Source organism: Abrus precatorius, unplaced genomic scaffold, assembly GCF_003935025.1.
Source record: "Abrus precatorius isolate BTA unplaced genomic scaffold, Abrus_2018 Scaffold11, whole genome shotgun sequence".
Taxonomy (NCBI): domain Eukaryota; kingdom Viridiplantae; phylum Streptophyta; class Magnoliopsida; order Fabales; family Fabaceae; genus Abrus; species Abrus precatorius.
Genome location: NW_020874303.1, coordinates 6,433,923 through 6,452,722, shown reverse-complemented (window position 1 = coordinate 6,452,722; position 18,800 = coordinate 6,433,923). Strand labels below are relative to the sequence as shown.

Sequence of the window (18,800 nt, the reverse complement as noted above, 5' to 3'; positions counted from 1 at the left end):
GAGACAAAACTAAAATGTTTGAATCCAGTTTTATCAACACGATTTTTTTTCACATAAATTTTTGTATAACCTTCATTTTCTTAGCTTATGTAATATGAGAATTTCCCAATTAAAATGTTTAAATATTTATTACAGTTAATTATTTTCCTGTAAATAATCGTTTTTCTATAAATTTAAATCAATCAAATAATTTCATAATCTTTACCTGTAAACACAATACTGAAACAGTAAACATGTCTTTCGTTGTCAGCAATTCCCTGTCAGGCTGCACTGAAAGTCCAACGGGGTGATGGAGTCATAGAGTTTGTCTCTTTAAAATCAGCTATAATATCTGAGTTAACTCGATTATAGTACATTTGTTTTGATGAACTGAGTTGTTCAAGTGTTAATTTGTAAAATAATTAGAGCTTGTTTGTTTTATATTCTTAAAAATATTTTTTAAAATTGTTTTAAAATATAATTTTTAAAAACTAAAAATCAAAACAGAAACAAATAAGCTTTTACAGTTTATTTGTTTTTTATTTTTAAAAATAAATTTTTAAAATGTAAAAAATAAACTTTATTTGTCAACATAAGTTTTATTTTTTATTTTATTTTTTTATTAAATTTTTTAAAAAATTATTTTAAAAATTAAAAATCAAACAAACAAGTTCTTAAATTTTTTAAATCTGTCTCACTTAATTTATCTACGGACTAACTCGTGGTGAACTGGGTTTATTTTAAATTATTATCTTATTATTAATATTAACTAGAATGCAAGGATAATATATAAGTTTTTTATATTATTACCTAATTATGATGGTGTTCCATTTTAAAGGAGATAAAACCACTTGTCACGAAAAATGTTTATAGATAATTTGCATTTATCTTAAGTTTGAATAACTAAAGAAAAATATTAGAATAATAACTTTTGTTTAAATCAAAAATATAATTAATATGTATAACTGTTTTTAAAATTTGTTGTACGTGCAACCGTTGACTTGTATAAATCGCAAACAGAAAGTATCTGATGTAATTTCGTACGCATTTTACAAAACAATGTAGTAATTTAATCAAGAATTTAATTTATTTTTTATTCAATAATAAATTATTATATTAATAAAAATTATTAACTTTAAAATTTATTATTTAAATGTTATATTTACTGTGTACTTTAATTAATTAATAGTATAAAAATATATATACTAATAATAAATAAAAATTAAATTCTTAAACTATTAATGCAAATTTTCCTTTAGTTTTGTATATTTGAGTTAAAATTTTATAAAATATTGGAATTAATTAAAAAAGAAATGAATAAAATCTATAGAACTGAAATCATTGACCATGCTAGCAAACAGAGAGTACATCAATATAAATATTGACGGCGACAAAAACAACATGTGCACTTAAAACTACGCATAAAGACGATAAATCGTTGCCCCACAGAGCCCCCACCCTTATGTGTTTACTGTGCTTCCCACCAAAAGCAAAGGATGCTAAGCTTTTGCACACTTGCATGTAAAATCAACTATTTAGTTATAAATTAAAAATGGGTAATTATGAAGATTAAAAACCTTCTCATCAACAATAAACAAAGCAAAAGACTAAAAAGGGATAAAATTAAATTGGAAGTCTCAATAAACCAAAAACCATTATACATAAGTGGTAGTTAGGAGTGACGTATCCAATCGACGAAACACAAAATCAGAAAAGGAACAAAAGCTTGCTTTGAGTCCCCATTTGTTTTTTAATTAATATAAATCATTTAGCATCCTTTCTTTTCACACACCCCTTCTTGCTTCTTTAGTTTTGATGTTGAAAGGAAAGAAATTAAAAACACTATCTATGAATATATGATTTCGTATGCCATAAAAATATTCTCAATTTTAAAGTATGATTCAGTGCCTAATTTATTTGATATATAATTTTTTTTTTATGTAAAAACATATATCAAAAAGTTGAGTTAACCAAGATGGTTCGTTAAAATAAAGACATGCAATTATTATGCTGCAAAGGCTTATAAAACTTATTTTTATACTTATTGAAATATAATGAATTTTTTAATAAAGTGTACTAATAAATGTCTAGTTAATTTATCATTTTTTATAAATTATGAAACACAATAAATGACGAAATTAAGAACGATTTTTATGTATGCTTAGTTACACAATATATATAATATGAAGCCAAGTCTTTTCAAAATAAAAAATAAAAGAAAAGAAAAAAAACCCACGCAACGCAAGGAAGGGCCAAGGCAGTAGTAGCAAAAGCCAAAGCCTTTGCCATTCTAAACACCTCCTCTCCCCTCTCTCTCTCTCTCTCTCTCTCTCTCTCTCTCTACTCCGCTGAGTGATGATTCATTTCTAAACCCTAAATCTCTTTGTTTCCATTTCTGGGTCAAGTTTTTAAGCAATTGATCAAATGGGTTTTTTTTCATATCCATTTTTCTGAAATAGCGTACTCTTAGAAAAAGAAAAATATCTGATCACATTCTGCAAATTCTGCATTTTTTTTTTCTTTGGTGTGTGCAGAACAAGAGAATCTCTTCGATTCCTTGTGTTTTTCTTTCACCTTTGCTCTCAAAATATCAGCTTTTGAAGCTTAAGTGTTGCAAATTGTTGAGGGTTTTTGTGGGGTGGCTTTGATTTCCATGGCTGCGGTTGCCGAGATTCCCGCTGATGCCAACAAATTGGACTCTAAACCAAAGGCAGAATCTGAATTCAGTGTTCAGAAGCTGGTTGACATGTTCACAAAGTTGAACCCTTTGGCCAAGGAGTTTTTCCCTTCATCATATTCTCACAATCATGATCATCACCATCAGGGCTTTAATCCCCTCTCACCCACCAATTTTCTGGTCAACACTAAGCCCTCAGTTGATGAGAATTACCCTAACAATCGAAGGGTATGATTATTTTCCCTTTGATCTCTCATTTCTAGTTGTAGTTTGGCTTTTGATTAGTTCATTATATATCATGAATTTTGTGTACGAAATGAAAACTTATTTTCTTTAGAATTTTTTTACATTTTTTTTGTGGTAAAGATATAAATTTTAATCTATTTAGTGAAAGGCAGTATAAGGGAAACAAAGCAAAGCATTAATAACTGTTAACCCAGAAATGGATAAACATTACTAAAATACTAAATACTAAGTAGAGTTCCAACTGCACCACCTAAGAGAAAGGGCACCATAGCAGAATTTGGCTTTGAAATGGAAAATCCAAGCATTCAGTGAAGTTTGTATCTGTATTGGAATTAATTGAATTGAGTCTTTGGTATTTGATCATAGTTATTATATGCGTCTTGGATGGATGTTGTTTTTCCATTTTATGTTGGTGTATTTAATGTGTATTACATCCACTGCAGTCGGCAACTGCATCTTTAATGCAATTGTGGCTGCATTTGCCTGCAATTTTCTACAATTTCAGTGATCATGATGCAGCTCAAGTGCAACCACAATTTAAAGCCCTGATTACTTTTGTGCTTATTTTGTTTCCATGAGCAATTATTTATTTTTATCTTTTCAATTTACATTATGGTTTAGAATAACTTTTGTATTGCTAACTACAATTTTTGTCATGTCTGTTATCTGTCCTCTTATTGCACTGCTAACTCCAAATTGATGGGCCTATAACATATTTTATATGAAGATTGAAGTTTCTGTTGAAATGACTATGATGTTATCATTAAGGTTGCATTTTATGTCCAATTAATCTTGATTACAATTGTGTTTACTGAAAATTTGCACTTTTGTCATCTTGCAGAGAAGAAATAGTTTTAACCAAGGGAGGAGAAGGTTGAGTGGAAGATCACTAAAGGCTCAGAGGGAAGATAGTATTAGAAGAACCGTATATGTTTCTGATATTGATCAACATGTAAGTGAATGTAGAATTATGTGAATAAAATATTATCATGATGTAGTTTTTTTAGTGCTCTGTTCCAATCATAGAAAACAGAATTATTTAAACAGTCTTTTGTCCTGGCGTAGGTTACTGAGGAGCGGCTTGCGGCCTTATTCAGCAGTTGTGGACAAGTAAGTTATGACCCTTGATTGATAGCTTGGTTAGTCTTTCTTTTTTGTTTACAATTAGTTGTAAATTAGTACATTGCTTGATAAATTTAAATTAGGGTATTTGAGTGCAGTATTTTAATTTTTTCTGTGAAATTTGTTTTCTGATTGTCATTTGGTCACCACTATGGTTGTTGCCTTGCTTTATGATCGTTTATTTTTCAACTCTTCAAATCCTATGTTGCTGGAATTTCTTTTTCCCTCCCATTGTGCCATATGTTCATCGCTGACATGTTGCCATTCTGATACCTTTTGTGAACTGTTAGCTCTTTCTAATTTCCACATAGTTGGCTGAATTATGCCTCTTAATGCTGCATGGATCAGACCTGTCACTTAGAATGAACTTGTCACTCCATTTTGTGCATGATTTTCGTTGTTATTTTCTTCAGCCAGCTATGCACAGCATTCCTTTCTCTCTTTCTCCTGTTTCAATTTATGCTTATTCTTTAGTGGGGGTGTCAATTCAATCCAATAATCCACCAACCATCCAATTCATTCATGTATAAATCCAACCAACTTATCCAATTATAAAAATAAAAATTAATAAAGGGTTGGATTAGATCATCATTTATTATTAGATGGATAATGAACCATCCAACATATTTTGTAACACACTGAGTTAAACTTTATAGTGTTTAGATATCAGAGTGTGTATAAATATTTAACTTTATTTTATAAAAATCATTTTTAAATATAAAATATAATTTACTTTAAATGAATGGGTTGGGTGTCCATTCATAAAAAATGGTTATTGGATGGGTTGAATATTTTTTAATTAAATGGGTTATGGATGAATTGAAATTTTTTTAATGCATTTTTAATGGATTAATGGTTTTTGTACCCATCCACTATGATTCAATTCAAAGTTAATCCAATCTATCATTTTACATTCCTCTTCTTCTGTTAGTTATGAACTTTTGGATGCTGTTATTGCTACAATTCTTTTTCACTTAAATCCATTAAATTCTTCTAACTTGATATCAAAGGATCATATAACTGATATGAGGTTTATGCTTTTTGAAAATGAATCTGGTTGTCTTTTGAAAATATTTCTTGGTGAAATTGAATTCTAGAATTTTTTTTATTTTATTTTTTGTGAAATCAGCTATTGTAAATATACATTCACTGAAAATATTTATAAATGGTTTATTATATTAGCTAGAAATCTCAGATCCCTACAAAAAATATAAAAGAAATTGTTAATCCATTCATTTGAAGGAATCTTAATATTTTATTGCTTTCATTGACCTTAATCTGAGCACGGAGGGAGAGAGAGAGAGAGAGAATTAAGAACTCCAGCACATGGAAGATAGTCTGACTAAAATAGGTAGATAGGAAGACTGGAGAAAACTTTTGTCTTGGATACAGGACAGCCTAACATTTTTGTTGATTCATATCAAAGCACTAGTTAATAGTGCACCACAGCACTGCTATTTTTGCATCACGCCACCTGGCTTTGACAAAAAGTGGCATCGAGTTGCATTTTTGTGGAGCGGCAGCAATAGGAGCCTAAATGGTGGGAGGCTAGTGGACCAACTGTGGCCATCACAACTACTACGGTTAACAGAGCATTACATTGTTGTTTTGCTTTCATTGTGTTGTGGTTGGCCATTCCATGCTGCTATGCTGGGTTGAAAACTATGTTTGACCCTACCTTATGGGATAAGACTTGGTTGTGTAGTAATTAAGTAGGTTTGACTGTAGTCATCAGTGAGAAATGGATTCCATCTTTCTTGTATATTGACTGGCGTATGACCTGCTAATTTTTTAATTTTAAACCATCCTTTGTTTGACATATCAAGATCATCAGTAGCCGCAGTAGTCACTTGGCAGAATTTATAAGAAATTTGAATGTGCTGCCTCACCTTATTATCTGATGCATGTTGTGGTACAGTACAGTAATATCTATCCTCTAGCTGTATATCTAGGATTTAAATTTGAACAATAACTCTTTTATCATAACTATCACCCTAGTTATGTGATTATGACATTTTATTGTGTTATTTGAATTGAAGGTAATTGATTGCCGAATTTGTGGCGATCCACATTCAGTTCTCCGTTTTGCTTTTGTTGAGTTTTCAGATGAGCGTAAGTTTTATCCTGCAAATCCAACTGCCTTTAAATTCTCCTTAAAGGTGTGTGGACACACAGAGAGAGACTTGTGTCTTCAGTCCCTATAATGCATTTTTCATGGAATTTGTGTTTACAGATGGTGCAAGGACAGCTTTAAACCTTGGTGGTACTGTGCTTGGATACTATCCAGTCAGGGTTCTTCCATCAAAAACTGCCATCCTTCCTGTGAATCCTACATTCCTCCCTAGGGTATGAATACTTTCTGGTTTCTTTTCAATGCACATTTTATGTTTACCACCTGTTAGTTTGGAGCATTATTTCTCCTATATCCTAGACTTCCTTTTACGTTTTTTTCTCTTTTCAATGAAAATTATCTTAACTTTAGTGTGTGGTGAATGATCTTTCAAATTGTTCTCTTGCTTTTATAACATGCAGTCGGATGATGAGCGTGAAATGTGTACCAGGACTGTCTACTGTACAAATATTGATAAAAAGGTATGTCATTAAATTTTGAGAAATTACAAAATGGATATTTTTGGTAAAACTATTTAGTTTAGGAATAATTGATCTCTCAACTGGTTCGCAAGATTCAATGAGTGATTTAATGAGATAGGACTTCTTGATTCAATTAAATATTCTTAATGTAAATCTAGGATAATTATAGCATATGCATCTAGGATTTGTGTTGATGGATACTGGAATTGAATCTCTTGATGCATTGTTAAATTTCTCTCAAATTTGACGGCAGGTTTCTCAAGCTGAAGTGAAGAATTTTTTTGAATCAGCTTGTGGTGAGGTTAGACCCGAAAATAATTGTTTCATGCTATTTGCCATAACATATTTATGTGAGAAGTATTGCTTGACATTGTCCTTCTATTTTATAGGTTACACGCCTGAGGCTTTTGGGGGACCATGTGCATTCAACTCGTATTGCTTTTGTGGAATTTGCATTGGTTAGTCTTGAGTATACCAGTCAATACTCTATTAATTGGCTGCACTACTCTTTCATAGTTTATGAGAACAATGCATCATGATTAACTTATTCCACCTGTCTTGATTATTTTATGGATTCTATATGCTTCTATTTGCTTTGGTTCTTGGCAACTGTAACTACTGAAGAATTTTTGTTTTCACCGTTTTTCTGCGTTTTTTTTTTGTGTTGTGTCTTTCCCGATGTATAATTTCTTTCAAGGTATGCACCAGTATATGTATTTCTTTTATATTGACATTTTCTGGGTCACTGATTTGTTAGTTTACCATCCACTTCCCCCTGCAAAGGTGATACAGTAATTTATATCCAACCAACATTATGGTCATGAATCTACCAAATTTTCATTTTCATGTTTATGATGCGTCATTTCTATGGGCATAAAATGTGAAATGAATTAGTCTCTTTACGAAGAACTTATGTTTACACTGTCCAAAATATTATTCATTGTTTTACGTACAAAAAAAGGGGTATGGATCATGAGTTAAAGTTCATTGATCTCCTGAACTGTTCTTTTGTCTTCTTGAACCATAGTTAGGGACTTTACAAATCTTAATGGTCTTCCTTATTATGAGGATGTATGAATTGAAATGTTTATTTTCTTAAATAGATAAAAAAATTGATCTATGAAATCATTATAATTTTCTCTTCTATTATGTAAAACTTAAAGCAAGAATATTTTCATGTGCAGTGTTGAAGAATATAGCAATTTCTTTTTGCAATATGCTACTACTAACTGAGACCAGTAGCATTGTATGTTGATTTCACTTAGTGAGAGAAGACTTTGTGGTTGTTGTTGTTCTTATTTATGCTACTACTAGCATTTATTACGTTAACTTGCACAAGAGGAACCATTATCTTGACTGGCTATATATTTCTTCTTGAGTAGGCAGAAAGTGCCATTATTGCACTAAATTGTAGCGGTATGCTCTTGGGAACCCAGCCTATCAGGTTTGGTGCCTTTACTGAAGCACAGCCTTTGTTATGCAGGTTTCAGCTAAAATTGGTTTGATAATATGTGATTTTCCTTCTCATTCTACAGGGTAAGTCCTTCAAAGACTCCAGTGAGGCCAAGGGTCACTCGACCAGCATCACATTAACTGATCAACATGGTCCCAAGAATTGAGCGGATATTTGGTCAACTTTCCAGTTGAGATTTGTGTAGCAGGGGTGGTGAAACTTCCCTTTGTTTCGTATTTCCTTCTTTTTCTGTCACAGCATTTACTTTTTGTTGCCAGAGCTTATAAGTGTTCTGCTCTTAAACTTTCTAGCAACCAGTCTTGATCTTAACATATTTTACATATCTACGTTGAAATGGTCTAGTTTCAGTTTCTTTATTATGTGCTGTGAGAATTAATCAGAACTTTAATGGCTTAATTGCATTTTCAGGCCCTTTAGTTTGAACTATATGCAATTTTGGTTTCCTTTCTTTTTTTAAGAGCTAATTAAGTCCCTTTACTTTTAAAGTATTGCAAATTTAGTCTTTCCATTGATTTTGTTATACTTAAAACCTTAACTTATTATTTCTTGTTCAAATATTTGGAGAGTTTATGACAAATTTATCATATAAAATAATTTTAAATGTTTAGAAGTAAAAATTTTGATATGTGAAATCAGGGTTCGAAGATTTTTTTGCACTTTTTTTAAATTTTGGCTGAATTCTTTAGTTTTGATCAGTGAGCTTTGAGTAAAAGGTTAAAAACAATTTATTTGATTCTTTTATAAATATTGAGTACAAAATGAGAATTTTGAGAGTTTTAGGTAAAAGAAATTTGACAAAGGGAAGTCAATTTGCTTAATTTGAAAAAATATGGGGTGCCAAAAATTGTACATACTGCAAATTAAAAAGACTAAAAGTGCAATTAAGCCTGTTTTTAATTAGCTTGAATCTTATATCTGACTTCAATATGTTTAGCATCTAAATAGGTCAGCCATTTAATCTAGTGAAGATTTGTGATTGAGTCACCTCGAATTGGAAAGGTAGGTGCACATTAGAACATGAAAAGGATGATAGAACAAGAACGATTTGTCAATATAGAATATAGTGGGGGTACTGCCTGCCCCATCACAGTATATGATTCTGTTGTGCTTATAACAATAAATGCTGTGGCATTTTTTTTATGCAGTTGGTCTTTTTTCTGAAACAATTTGGAGTTTATCACTTCTTTATAATGTACCTTATTTGGTGGACCTGTACCTCAACATAACTTATGATTAGGTAGAATCTCTACTAATTTCTGAGAATATAAGCCCATCTATGGAGATTTGGCTGGACCAGTGAAAACACTAAGTTATTGAACTATTGTGTTGTTGCTACGACGTATTAAACAGAAGAAAGGTCCCCTACAGACGTGCATAAATATCTGAACATAACACCTTTTATCAATAATTTTTTTATTATATGATGTTAAGCATCAATCCTTGTGTGATATCTATATTGGTGTGTGGTTACTTTTGGCTTCATCTTTGATTCCCACTAAAGCTGGAATTGATTCTAATCTCATGAATGCTTTTTTTGTAAACGTTAGGATGCTAATGGATAAATGACCTATGTTAAAAAATTAAATTAAATATGAAGCATGTTATGGTAAAGGTTATTGTAGTGAAACTATCTGTTTATTGTCAAATAAGCTTTTGAAATAATTTCTAGAAAATGCAAAATAGTTTACAATTCTTGTAATTTATTTCAATAAATTGATTTAATTTATGCTATAATCTCTTATCTGATAATAGTTGGTGTATATTTAACCTGATTATTTAAATATACCCAAAGATCAGTTAGGCAAAATCAGAATTCCAAATATCTACGCTATGATGCTTCAAGATAAACCCGGGGCCTCATACTTCACCAGGTTTTTGATGCCTGGACAGAAGGTACAATTGGTATTGATTTAGTTGAAAGAGTGTAAAAACATTTTTTATTTGAAAATACGAGATATACTTTAGAAAATAAATGGCGGTGGTAATCGTTAGTGAAAAAGGATAAAAACTGGACCAAGCCAAACCAAAGAAGAGATTCTCTCTAAATTGGATCTAGGGTTTGTGGAAGCAATGCCTTAGAAGAGTATCAATTTATCATCATGGCATCAAATTTTGCAATATCTTTCTCTTTTGTTATCTTGATTTTTTATACAATGAGGAGCTAAATTCGTATATTCAAGGGATGAAGAATCTCAACTTGAACTCGTTATAACAATTACTTTTTGTTCTTAACTTAAGTTCCTGTTCTTTTATTAATTGCTTGCCTCTATTCTCAATGCATCAATTGGTCACTCAGATGATTTTATATCTCCGTTTTCGATTGAAAATATAAATTAAATTAGGCATTGGAATTAGGGTAAAGCAAGTGATTGGTGGTGCTCTAAGGGATAGGGATTGTTGTCATTTGTGAGTTCTCAAAAACAGTGGTTTATTAAAAGTTTTCAAGGAATTAGGGTCAAAAGTTTGTTTGTCAAGGCGTTGAATTTCAAATATTTTAGTAAATCCAATTTTCATATTTTTAGGACATGGATTGTGATGAATCTTGATTGCTTGAGTGAGAGTTGGAAACAATTAAACCCTAACACCTTTTATATGGTACAATTTCATACTTTACACACTTCATTGGTTTGATTTGGGTTATTGGATTGTGTGTAAAATTTACTTAAACTTACTTAATTGATTCAGACCTATTTGTGTAGTTCATTGGATTAATCCAATCCAATAAACACTATTAATCATGTAAAAAATATTCTTGGTCAATGATAATGGAATTTTGCGTATCGTTCATCCCGACATAAAATATTTTGGCTACATTTCCTTTATGGGAAGAACCTAAAATTACTCGTTTTTGTCTTTAATGATGAAATAGTAGTTGCATATCACGTGTGTCTCATATCTCTTATAGCAGTGACAGAATTACAATATATATTAAATGACACGTAATAACATGTAAAAATTGTGTAAATACAAAGTAATATATGTATAAGTAGTATTATTCATTTAAAACAAACTATGTATTGAGTAATAAAAATAAGTAATTAAGATCTATAGCTTTATTTATTTAATATACAAATTTAGTATATAATTTATAGCATTTAACAAAAAATATAAATTTTAAAAAATTAAAACGATATTGTTTATGAGAAGCATCGTGTGCGTGTGGATGTGAAACAAAGAAGAAAAAGAAGTTGCTGAGAAAGAGTACTACATGCATGCAGACGCAGCCATTTATGGCTCCAAACACGGTTCCTTGGTAATACTGGGTTTATATTATCGCTACTATGCATAGTTTATTAATGGTAGTATATGAAAGTCTTATATTTCTTTGCTTTGCTTTAGTTTACGTCTTTATCAAATTTTACATTTCATACAAATTTTGTCAAACGCGTGTTACATCTAAACATCCTTTTCTGTTGATTACTGCGAAAACAAAGAACCAGAATCTACGTTGACTCTGCATCTTTTATACATGTAATCAAATCTTTATTTAAATTAAAAAATCTTGAATTCAGCTTCTGGATACTCTTACCATGAATAATACAGGAGATTAAGATTTTACGCTGGTTAAGGAAATCAAATTACAGCTTCTAGATATGAGAATTTATTTAAATGATATATGCATGATTTTTACTTTTATTTTTATTTTAGTAAACTTTTGAGTTTTGAATTTTATGTAAAATAATGTAAATATTTTTGACTTGTGTGAAATATTTCAGAATAAAAGAATTATAGTTTCAGATACTTGGATCTAGAAGACTATATATGCAAAATAGTGTTCTTTGATTTCTTTAAAATGAAAAACACCCACATTCAGCTGCTGCATCTTTCATAAAATGGAAACTTATAATTAATATTTTTTCCGCGTTTTAACGTGAATTAAATAATCATTGTGAAGTCAAACAAATAAAATAAAATAAAATAAAAATACACAAATTAGTGTGTCAGCAACAGCTTGTGTTCTAGATTAATTGACAACATGCTCCTGAACAATGAAAAGACAGATCCAAAAATAAGTGACGTACATAATAAACATATAATTTTTTTGCAATCCTTCTCCTTCCTCTATCTTATAAAGAAATTTCCTCATTCGGTAATTAATATATGGTCTTCAACTTTTTGATTCTTGCATTATACTATTTTAAGTTTGTCGATTTTAAAATATTTTAAATATTGAATGGATTTTTGGATTAGCTGAAAAAATATACAATTTCTGTAATTAATTATACATTTCATGGTTAATTATTCAAAATAAGTTTTACATCGAGAAATAATTTTAAAATAATATATTGTGTTTGAATTATATAAAAAAATATTTGAAGTAAAATTATAAAAAAGAATATAGATAATATGTACTAATCAAAGCTAATAGATTTTAATCTCAATCTCTAAAATTTTACTTATAAGATATAAGTCATTTCCTTTGTAAAAATAATAATAATACAAATTTATAAGCTAATTTTCTAAAAATTATAAAATTAGTATAGTTTACAATTGATAAAAATTATAAGGTGATTTTTACAGTTTTTTTTAAAAAAACAATCAACCCAAATAATTCGATCCAAACACATGTTAAAATTTCTTAATCTTCGTTTTAAAGGTGAACATTTAAAGCATGCAATTCACCTTCATCTTGGCCTCGAACAATCGGCCATGAAAGTTTAACAAAGAACTCAAAGCTAAAATTTGTTAATAATAGTTGTGAATGGCGGCGATATATAAAATAAAACATTGCGTGCACTCATAAACAACAAACAATAAATTAATTTTTAAAAATAAGTTAAATTAAAAATTTTAAATACAATATCAGAATATTTTTATTTTTAGAATGTTTACGATGGACGTAAAGAGGTATATTAAGATGTTTTCATTAAAATGATTAATACTTAATGATTATTAAATATATAATTAAAATAAGTTAAATTATATATTGTGTGTTGTATATAGTGAAAGAGAGATAATAAAAATTGAATAAAAAAAAGGAATGTCAAAGTTTGCGTCTGTGAAGAGGGAAAGAGTCATAAAAAAGATAGACTTATTCATCTTTTTCTTAGTCTCTTACCGCCCAAAAACCAGAAAAATATGGACAAAGTTCAGCTTTATTAATATTTTTGTGGGTACCGCCTTGACTTCGTTACTTAGCATTTTGTATTTATTGAAACATTTCGTTACTTTTTTAATTCAAATATTTGTTATTTTGTGCTGCACTGACTTCCAACCTTCAACGTTACGCTTCTCAATCTATTTTATTTCTTTTTAAAAAGTGCTTCCTGGTCAACTCCGTTCCATTTTTATTTCAATTACACGTGAAACTAACATTTAATTATATATTATTTCATTTAAATATAATATAAAAATTAAATATTGAAACTCATTTTATATAAACTTGAGATTACTTCTTCAAATTGATGATATAAATTTTTTTATTTTTTTGCTTTTTTTACTAAAAAAAGTTATGCTTATTTTTTAAAAAATTAGTATATAAATTTTAATTTAGACTAACTAGTAGTCTAAAAGTTAAAATAAATTTGTTAAAATACATTAAAATTAAATAATAACATGTGTCAAATTTATAAAATATAACAGTTGATTTATGTTATACTATCACAATAATTTTATAAATAAAATTTACGTAATTTAAATATATATATATATATATATATATATAATTTAACAATAATTATTTAAAATATGGAAGAAAATGAAGTATTTATAAATTTTTAATTATGTAAAACTTTATAAACTTAATATACTTTATAAAAGTTTTAAACTCAACGATGATATCATTAATCTTGTTTAATTAGTAACCACTTTATTTAAAGGTAAGTTAAATTAACTGTAAATTACATATGTTTATTAAAAAAATGACAATTAACTTTTCAGTTATAAAATAAACAAGTTCATACTTTCCTTAAATTGGTCGTACACAATCAATTAACATCAACATGAGTATCTTAAGGTATTCAACGTCCGAAATCCGTCGCTTCAAATAATTTAAATTATTGTTTATAAAATGTTGTGTTAAATTATTTACTCCTATTATATATATACATTATAAGTTTTTTAGTTTATTTTTATGTAGATTTAAATTATATAAATTATTTAAAAAATAGAAATATTTGAATTAAAAAATAAATATATTATGAAATAAAAATATTTCTAAGATATTATATTAAAGACCATAAAAAATGGAAAAAGGGTAAATGTTTTAAATGCAATACAATTAATAAAATTAAAAAGTAATCTTTCCAAATTTTATTGTTTGCGTAAAACGAAGAGAATGATTGATGTGGATAAATGAGAAAAAGATAGATATTTTGAAGAAGAAAAATATAATTTTCTTATTATATCAATTAATACCGGTGAGGGAGACAAGGATAGATATTTTAGAAAAGAAAAAAAAAAGTTTAGCGAAATATACATCAATTATAAAAGATAACAAATATAGAGGAAAATGAATTATTTTTTAAATTTATAAAATGATAATAAAAATAAAATAAAATAAAATCGTTAACCATAACATGAAAGGGGAAAAAAAACGGAGGAGTAAAACAGTTCTTTCTTTGTTTTGTTCTCTAATTTGAGTATTTTCTAAGAGAGAGAGGACAAAATAGAATTACAAATATGCTTATATTAAACATATAATTTACTTCTCTGATTCGAATAAAATTATATTGTGCGCACACGCACACACCAAAATTTGACTAAGGATTTTAATGAATTTTTGCTGCTTTACATAGATTCATTTAGTTGTATGCATGCATGAGCCTCAAAGTTTACAATACCATGAACAACTACTGCATATGACCCCCCATTATTGACATGCCCTTTTACTTTGAAAGCCCAATAAAAACTTTCTACCTCCCATTATTGACACGCAAGGTTTTAAACCACCCATTACCTCACATGTTATATATTACATGTATTGTTGAGGCTTAATAATCTAATGCAAGGAAACCAACCCATGCCACCCATTCTGACTTGATCTACATAAAAAGGGCATTGATAAGGGACTTGACCTTGAGTGTGTCTAGCTTCCTTAATTCCCCATCTAATTGCGTAACTTGACCATATCCTCCTTTTCAAGTGGTCACCTTCCCCCTTATTTCCCATAAGCAAGCAACGGTCAACTTGTTTCATCTATACACATCCTCTTTCACCTTTCTCAGCCGTCAAATCCAACCCAACCATATTATATACATATAAATAATCCGAAAAGGCTAGAGAGCCAATTATAGCAATCACTTTTGCTATATGCCAAATTAAACCCTTTTGGACAAAAGTTAACCTCTTCTTATTCTTATTCTTATTATTCTGATCATACCATGTCGAGGGTTGGATGTAGTAGGGGACCTGTGAAGGTTGTGATCATCAATACCCAATATGTAGAAACTGATGCCACGAGCTTCAAATCGGTGGTTCAGAAGCTGACGGGTAAAGATTCTGACGATTTAGCATTGTCAACACCAAAAGCTGAGAGAAAGAAACATGATCAAGGTGGGGCTGAAGTGCCTGGTGCTGCAGGTGGCCTTGGAAGGTCGTTTTTTATGAGAGATGTGTCGTTTAAGGAGTTTGATAGGTTGCTCAGCGAGATGCCGCCCATAAACGACCTTTGGTCTGACTAAATAACCCAACTTATCTTGTTTCTAATGTGTCTGATTAATTGATTTGATTCAATTTCAGTGTACACGACAGGTACATTTATGTTCTTCTTGTTGCTTGAGGGGTTGTATATATGAATATCGAGCTTGCATGTGGGCCTGTATCCGATACTTTAATAATTTGAATAATGTTTCAATATACATTATATTGGTTCTTCCTCTATGCTTCAATCAAAGCTTATAAATTAATGTAAGTAGTTTACACTATAAGGAACGTTATATAAACGATTGTTGATTTTAAACTGAAGTTTACTACTAAACTGTAAGAATGACAACTGGGTTAGAGGCTCCAGAAGATGAATGTAATAGTATAAGAAAAATGTTAATATTAGTATTTAAAATTAATTTTAAATATAAAAAACTATATTTTTTAAAAAGTAAAATTTATTATATTAAAATATAGAAATATAATAAATGTTTTTCTTAATAAAAAATTATTAATTTGATATGTTTAAAATCAGTTCTAAAATTATAATAAAAAGTTGAACTATTTGTCTTAATATTGAAAAAATTATAATATTGATTCGGTTTCAATCGAGTGAAAAATACATATTTAATTCGATATCTTGGGTTACTGGAAACTTCGTACTTAATTGGGCTAAAGACCCAATCAGAGGCTCATTACAGCACAAATATGTGTATATTTTAACTCTCATTCATGTCCGATGTAGAACATCACACTCAAGGAATTATAGATATATACATATACAAATATATATATATATATATATATATATAACTTTAAAAACTAAAAATTCTTAAGTTTAAGTCATGTTGGACTAGCATCTTACCATTATTAACTAAGGTACATATTTTATTACTCCATTAGTACATAAATTAAATTAAGGGTTAAGTATTTTCTACAAATATCAATCATCATTTACAGCTTCAACCTCATACTCACTAGAATAGCAGCGCCTTTAACTATATAGACCACAGTGATTTTATTTCTTTGAGCTCATCGAAATAATGCCTAATCATAGTGTTGATCAGGTCACTAATTAAGGATATTTATTCGGTTCATTCATGTGAAAAAAAATATTTATTTCCATATATCTTCTGAGGAATGGAAATGTGAGGCTGAACTTAGGTTTATTTCTTAAATAAATTAGATTAATTAATACCTTTATAAAAGTTCAACAAACAAAATTTGTTTTGAACCATTTTTAAAGTGTTTTTATACTTAACATGTTATCCAATAATAATAATAAATCATGTGAAAGTATGATGGTAACATCTTAAAATTACATATTTATTGTCTTTTAAAAAAATAAATTTATGAAATCATTTAAAAATAAGTTTATCAATCTCTATAAAATAACTTAATACAAAATAAACTTTTAAATTTTTTAAGTCTATTCAAGCTTATTAAATATTAAGTATACCTTAATTAAAGACTATTACTTTTATAAAAAGAAAATGGCAATTATCAAGATCGTGCTATTAGTTTGAATATAAAATAACCTTTCAACATAAAAGATTTGAATACTTCAATTAAATAATAATTTTTTATTATTATTATTATTATTATTATTATTATTATTATTATTATTATTATTATGTTAGTTTGAATAATTTTATAAATTATATTTATATATTCCTTCTATTTTTATTTTGTTTTAAATTTAGTAATTTTTTCATATTTAATTATCATTTTACCAATAACAAGTAATTAATGCATGATTTGGAGAAATTAACTATATTGGACATAAAGAGTATAGTAAAAAATTTTGGACGAATTAAAAATATTAATAATGACAAATTAAAGAGAACGAAAGAAGTAAGAATCGTACATAATTAATTGAATAATTATAATTTTTTGGGCGAATGTTTGTTTTAAATTCACAACGTTATGACAATAATTTAAATAAAAAAATGAAAGAATAATTAATTTTGAAGTGTATAAATATATTTAACAGGTCTCAAATTCTTAAAAATAAATTCAATTTAAAGTTTGTGTTTGTCTAAAAATGATTTTTTGTACCTTAAATTCAATTACTTTAAAATATTGTCAACAAATGTTAAGTGTTAAAAGCAAATGTGATAATAATTTTTTTATTCAATTCCTTTACGAATTTTTTAAATTTTTACTTTTTTACAAATTTTTATTTTAAATTCTGAATATTGATCTGGTCTATTAAAATATTGTCACGTGTTAATTTTTTTTTCCCACATCTGTGTTTAGAGTTAGATATAAAAATTTATAAAAAAAATAAAGATTAAAATAAAAAAATTATTTAAAAAAATAAAATTAAAAATTCACTAAAATGCAAAGAAAACAAAATATTTAAGTTTTTTTCCGTAAGAAATGATGCTTTTGAGGCAAATATTCACACGTCTTCTCCGATGGAACCGTACCCACTTGTTGTACCACCCATTGAATTCCTTAGCTTTTTGTGGACTTCTCGTGCTTGGATTTTGCCTCTAGTTGCAACATAATTTTCTAGTTAGTTGACTTTTTCTTTAGAGATATCAACCAACAAATAATTAGTGCTAATAGTATATTTCGAATTACAATTTTTATTTTAAAAATCAACTCATAACTTTTGTAAAGATAAAACAAATGGGCTTAAACCTTTGTTTATACTAATGAAATATAGAGATGTTTGTGTCTGATTATTTGATTTGATTCAATTTCAGTGCATACCACAGATACATTTATGTTGTTTGAGGGTTTGTATTAATTATTGTATATACATATAGAGCTTGTGGGTCTGAGTCCCTTGCTTTAATAATTTGAATATTATTAATACATCGCTATTATTCATCATCGGTTCTTCAGTGCATTTCTCGATCAATGCTTGCAAATCAATGAAGTTAGTTTAGGCTAAGAGGAAGATTATACAGAAGATTGTGAATCTGAAACTCAAGTTCACTAAATTGACAGCATAACAACTTAAGAGATGATCAAATAACAAAGCAACAATTGCGTTAATTAAAGGCTGCAGAAAAAATATTGTAATTATCATTTAACTTAAAGTTTGGTTGGGTTAGAAGCTCAAGAAGATGAACTTTAATTTCATTAATAAGGTGAAGAGTGAATACCAATTTT

General features: G+C 28.5%; 1 protein-coding gene across 2 annotated transcripts; it reads left to right on the top strand.

Moving 5' to 3' along the window:
• The first annotated feature begins 2,264 nt into the window (after window positions 1–2,264).
• On the top strand, window positions 2,265–8,521 carry LOC113854639 (polyadenylate-binding protein-interacting protein 9). Of its 2 annotated transcripts, none has more exons than XM_027485772.1 (10): window positions 2,265–2,884; window positions 3,744–3,854; window positions 3,968–4,012; window positions 6,064–6,136; window positions 6,258–6,370; window positions 6,557–6,616; window positions 6,870–6,917; window positions 7,006–7,074; window positions 7,999–8,060; window positions 8,152–8,521. In XM_027485772.1, exons 1-10 carry the CDS (start codon window positions 2,633–2,635, stop codon window positions 8,207–8,209), a joined length of 891 nt encoding a protein of 296 aa, XP_027341573.1. In that variant the 5' UTR covers window positions 2,265–2,632; the 3' UTR covers window positions 8,210–8,521. The 2 variants fall into 2 exon arrangements, with proteins under 2 accessions (XP_027341573.1, XP_027341574.1); XM_027485773.1 differs by having other exon boundaries at window positions 2,312–2,884; window positions 6,870–6,912.
• The last annotated feature ends 10,279 nt before the right edge of the window (window positions 8,522–18,800 follow it).

What these genes read in the sequence shown, in the direction of transcription:
- LOC113854639 (XM_027485772.1), top strand. Translation starts at nt 2,633, where the DNA reads ATGGCTGCGGTTGCCGAGATTCCCGCTGATGCCAACAAATTGGACTCT. An exon ending in ATTACCCTAACAATCGAAGG is followed by an intron (nt 2,885 to 3,743) that starts GTATGATTATTT and finishes GTCATCTTGCAG; the next exon opens with AGAAGAAATAGTTTTAACCA. An exon ending in TTGGGAACCCAGCCTATCAG is followed by an intron (nt 8,061 to 8,151) that starts GTTTGGTGCCTT and finishes CTCATTCTACAG; the next exon opens with GGTAAGTCCTTCAAAGACTC.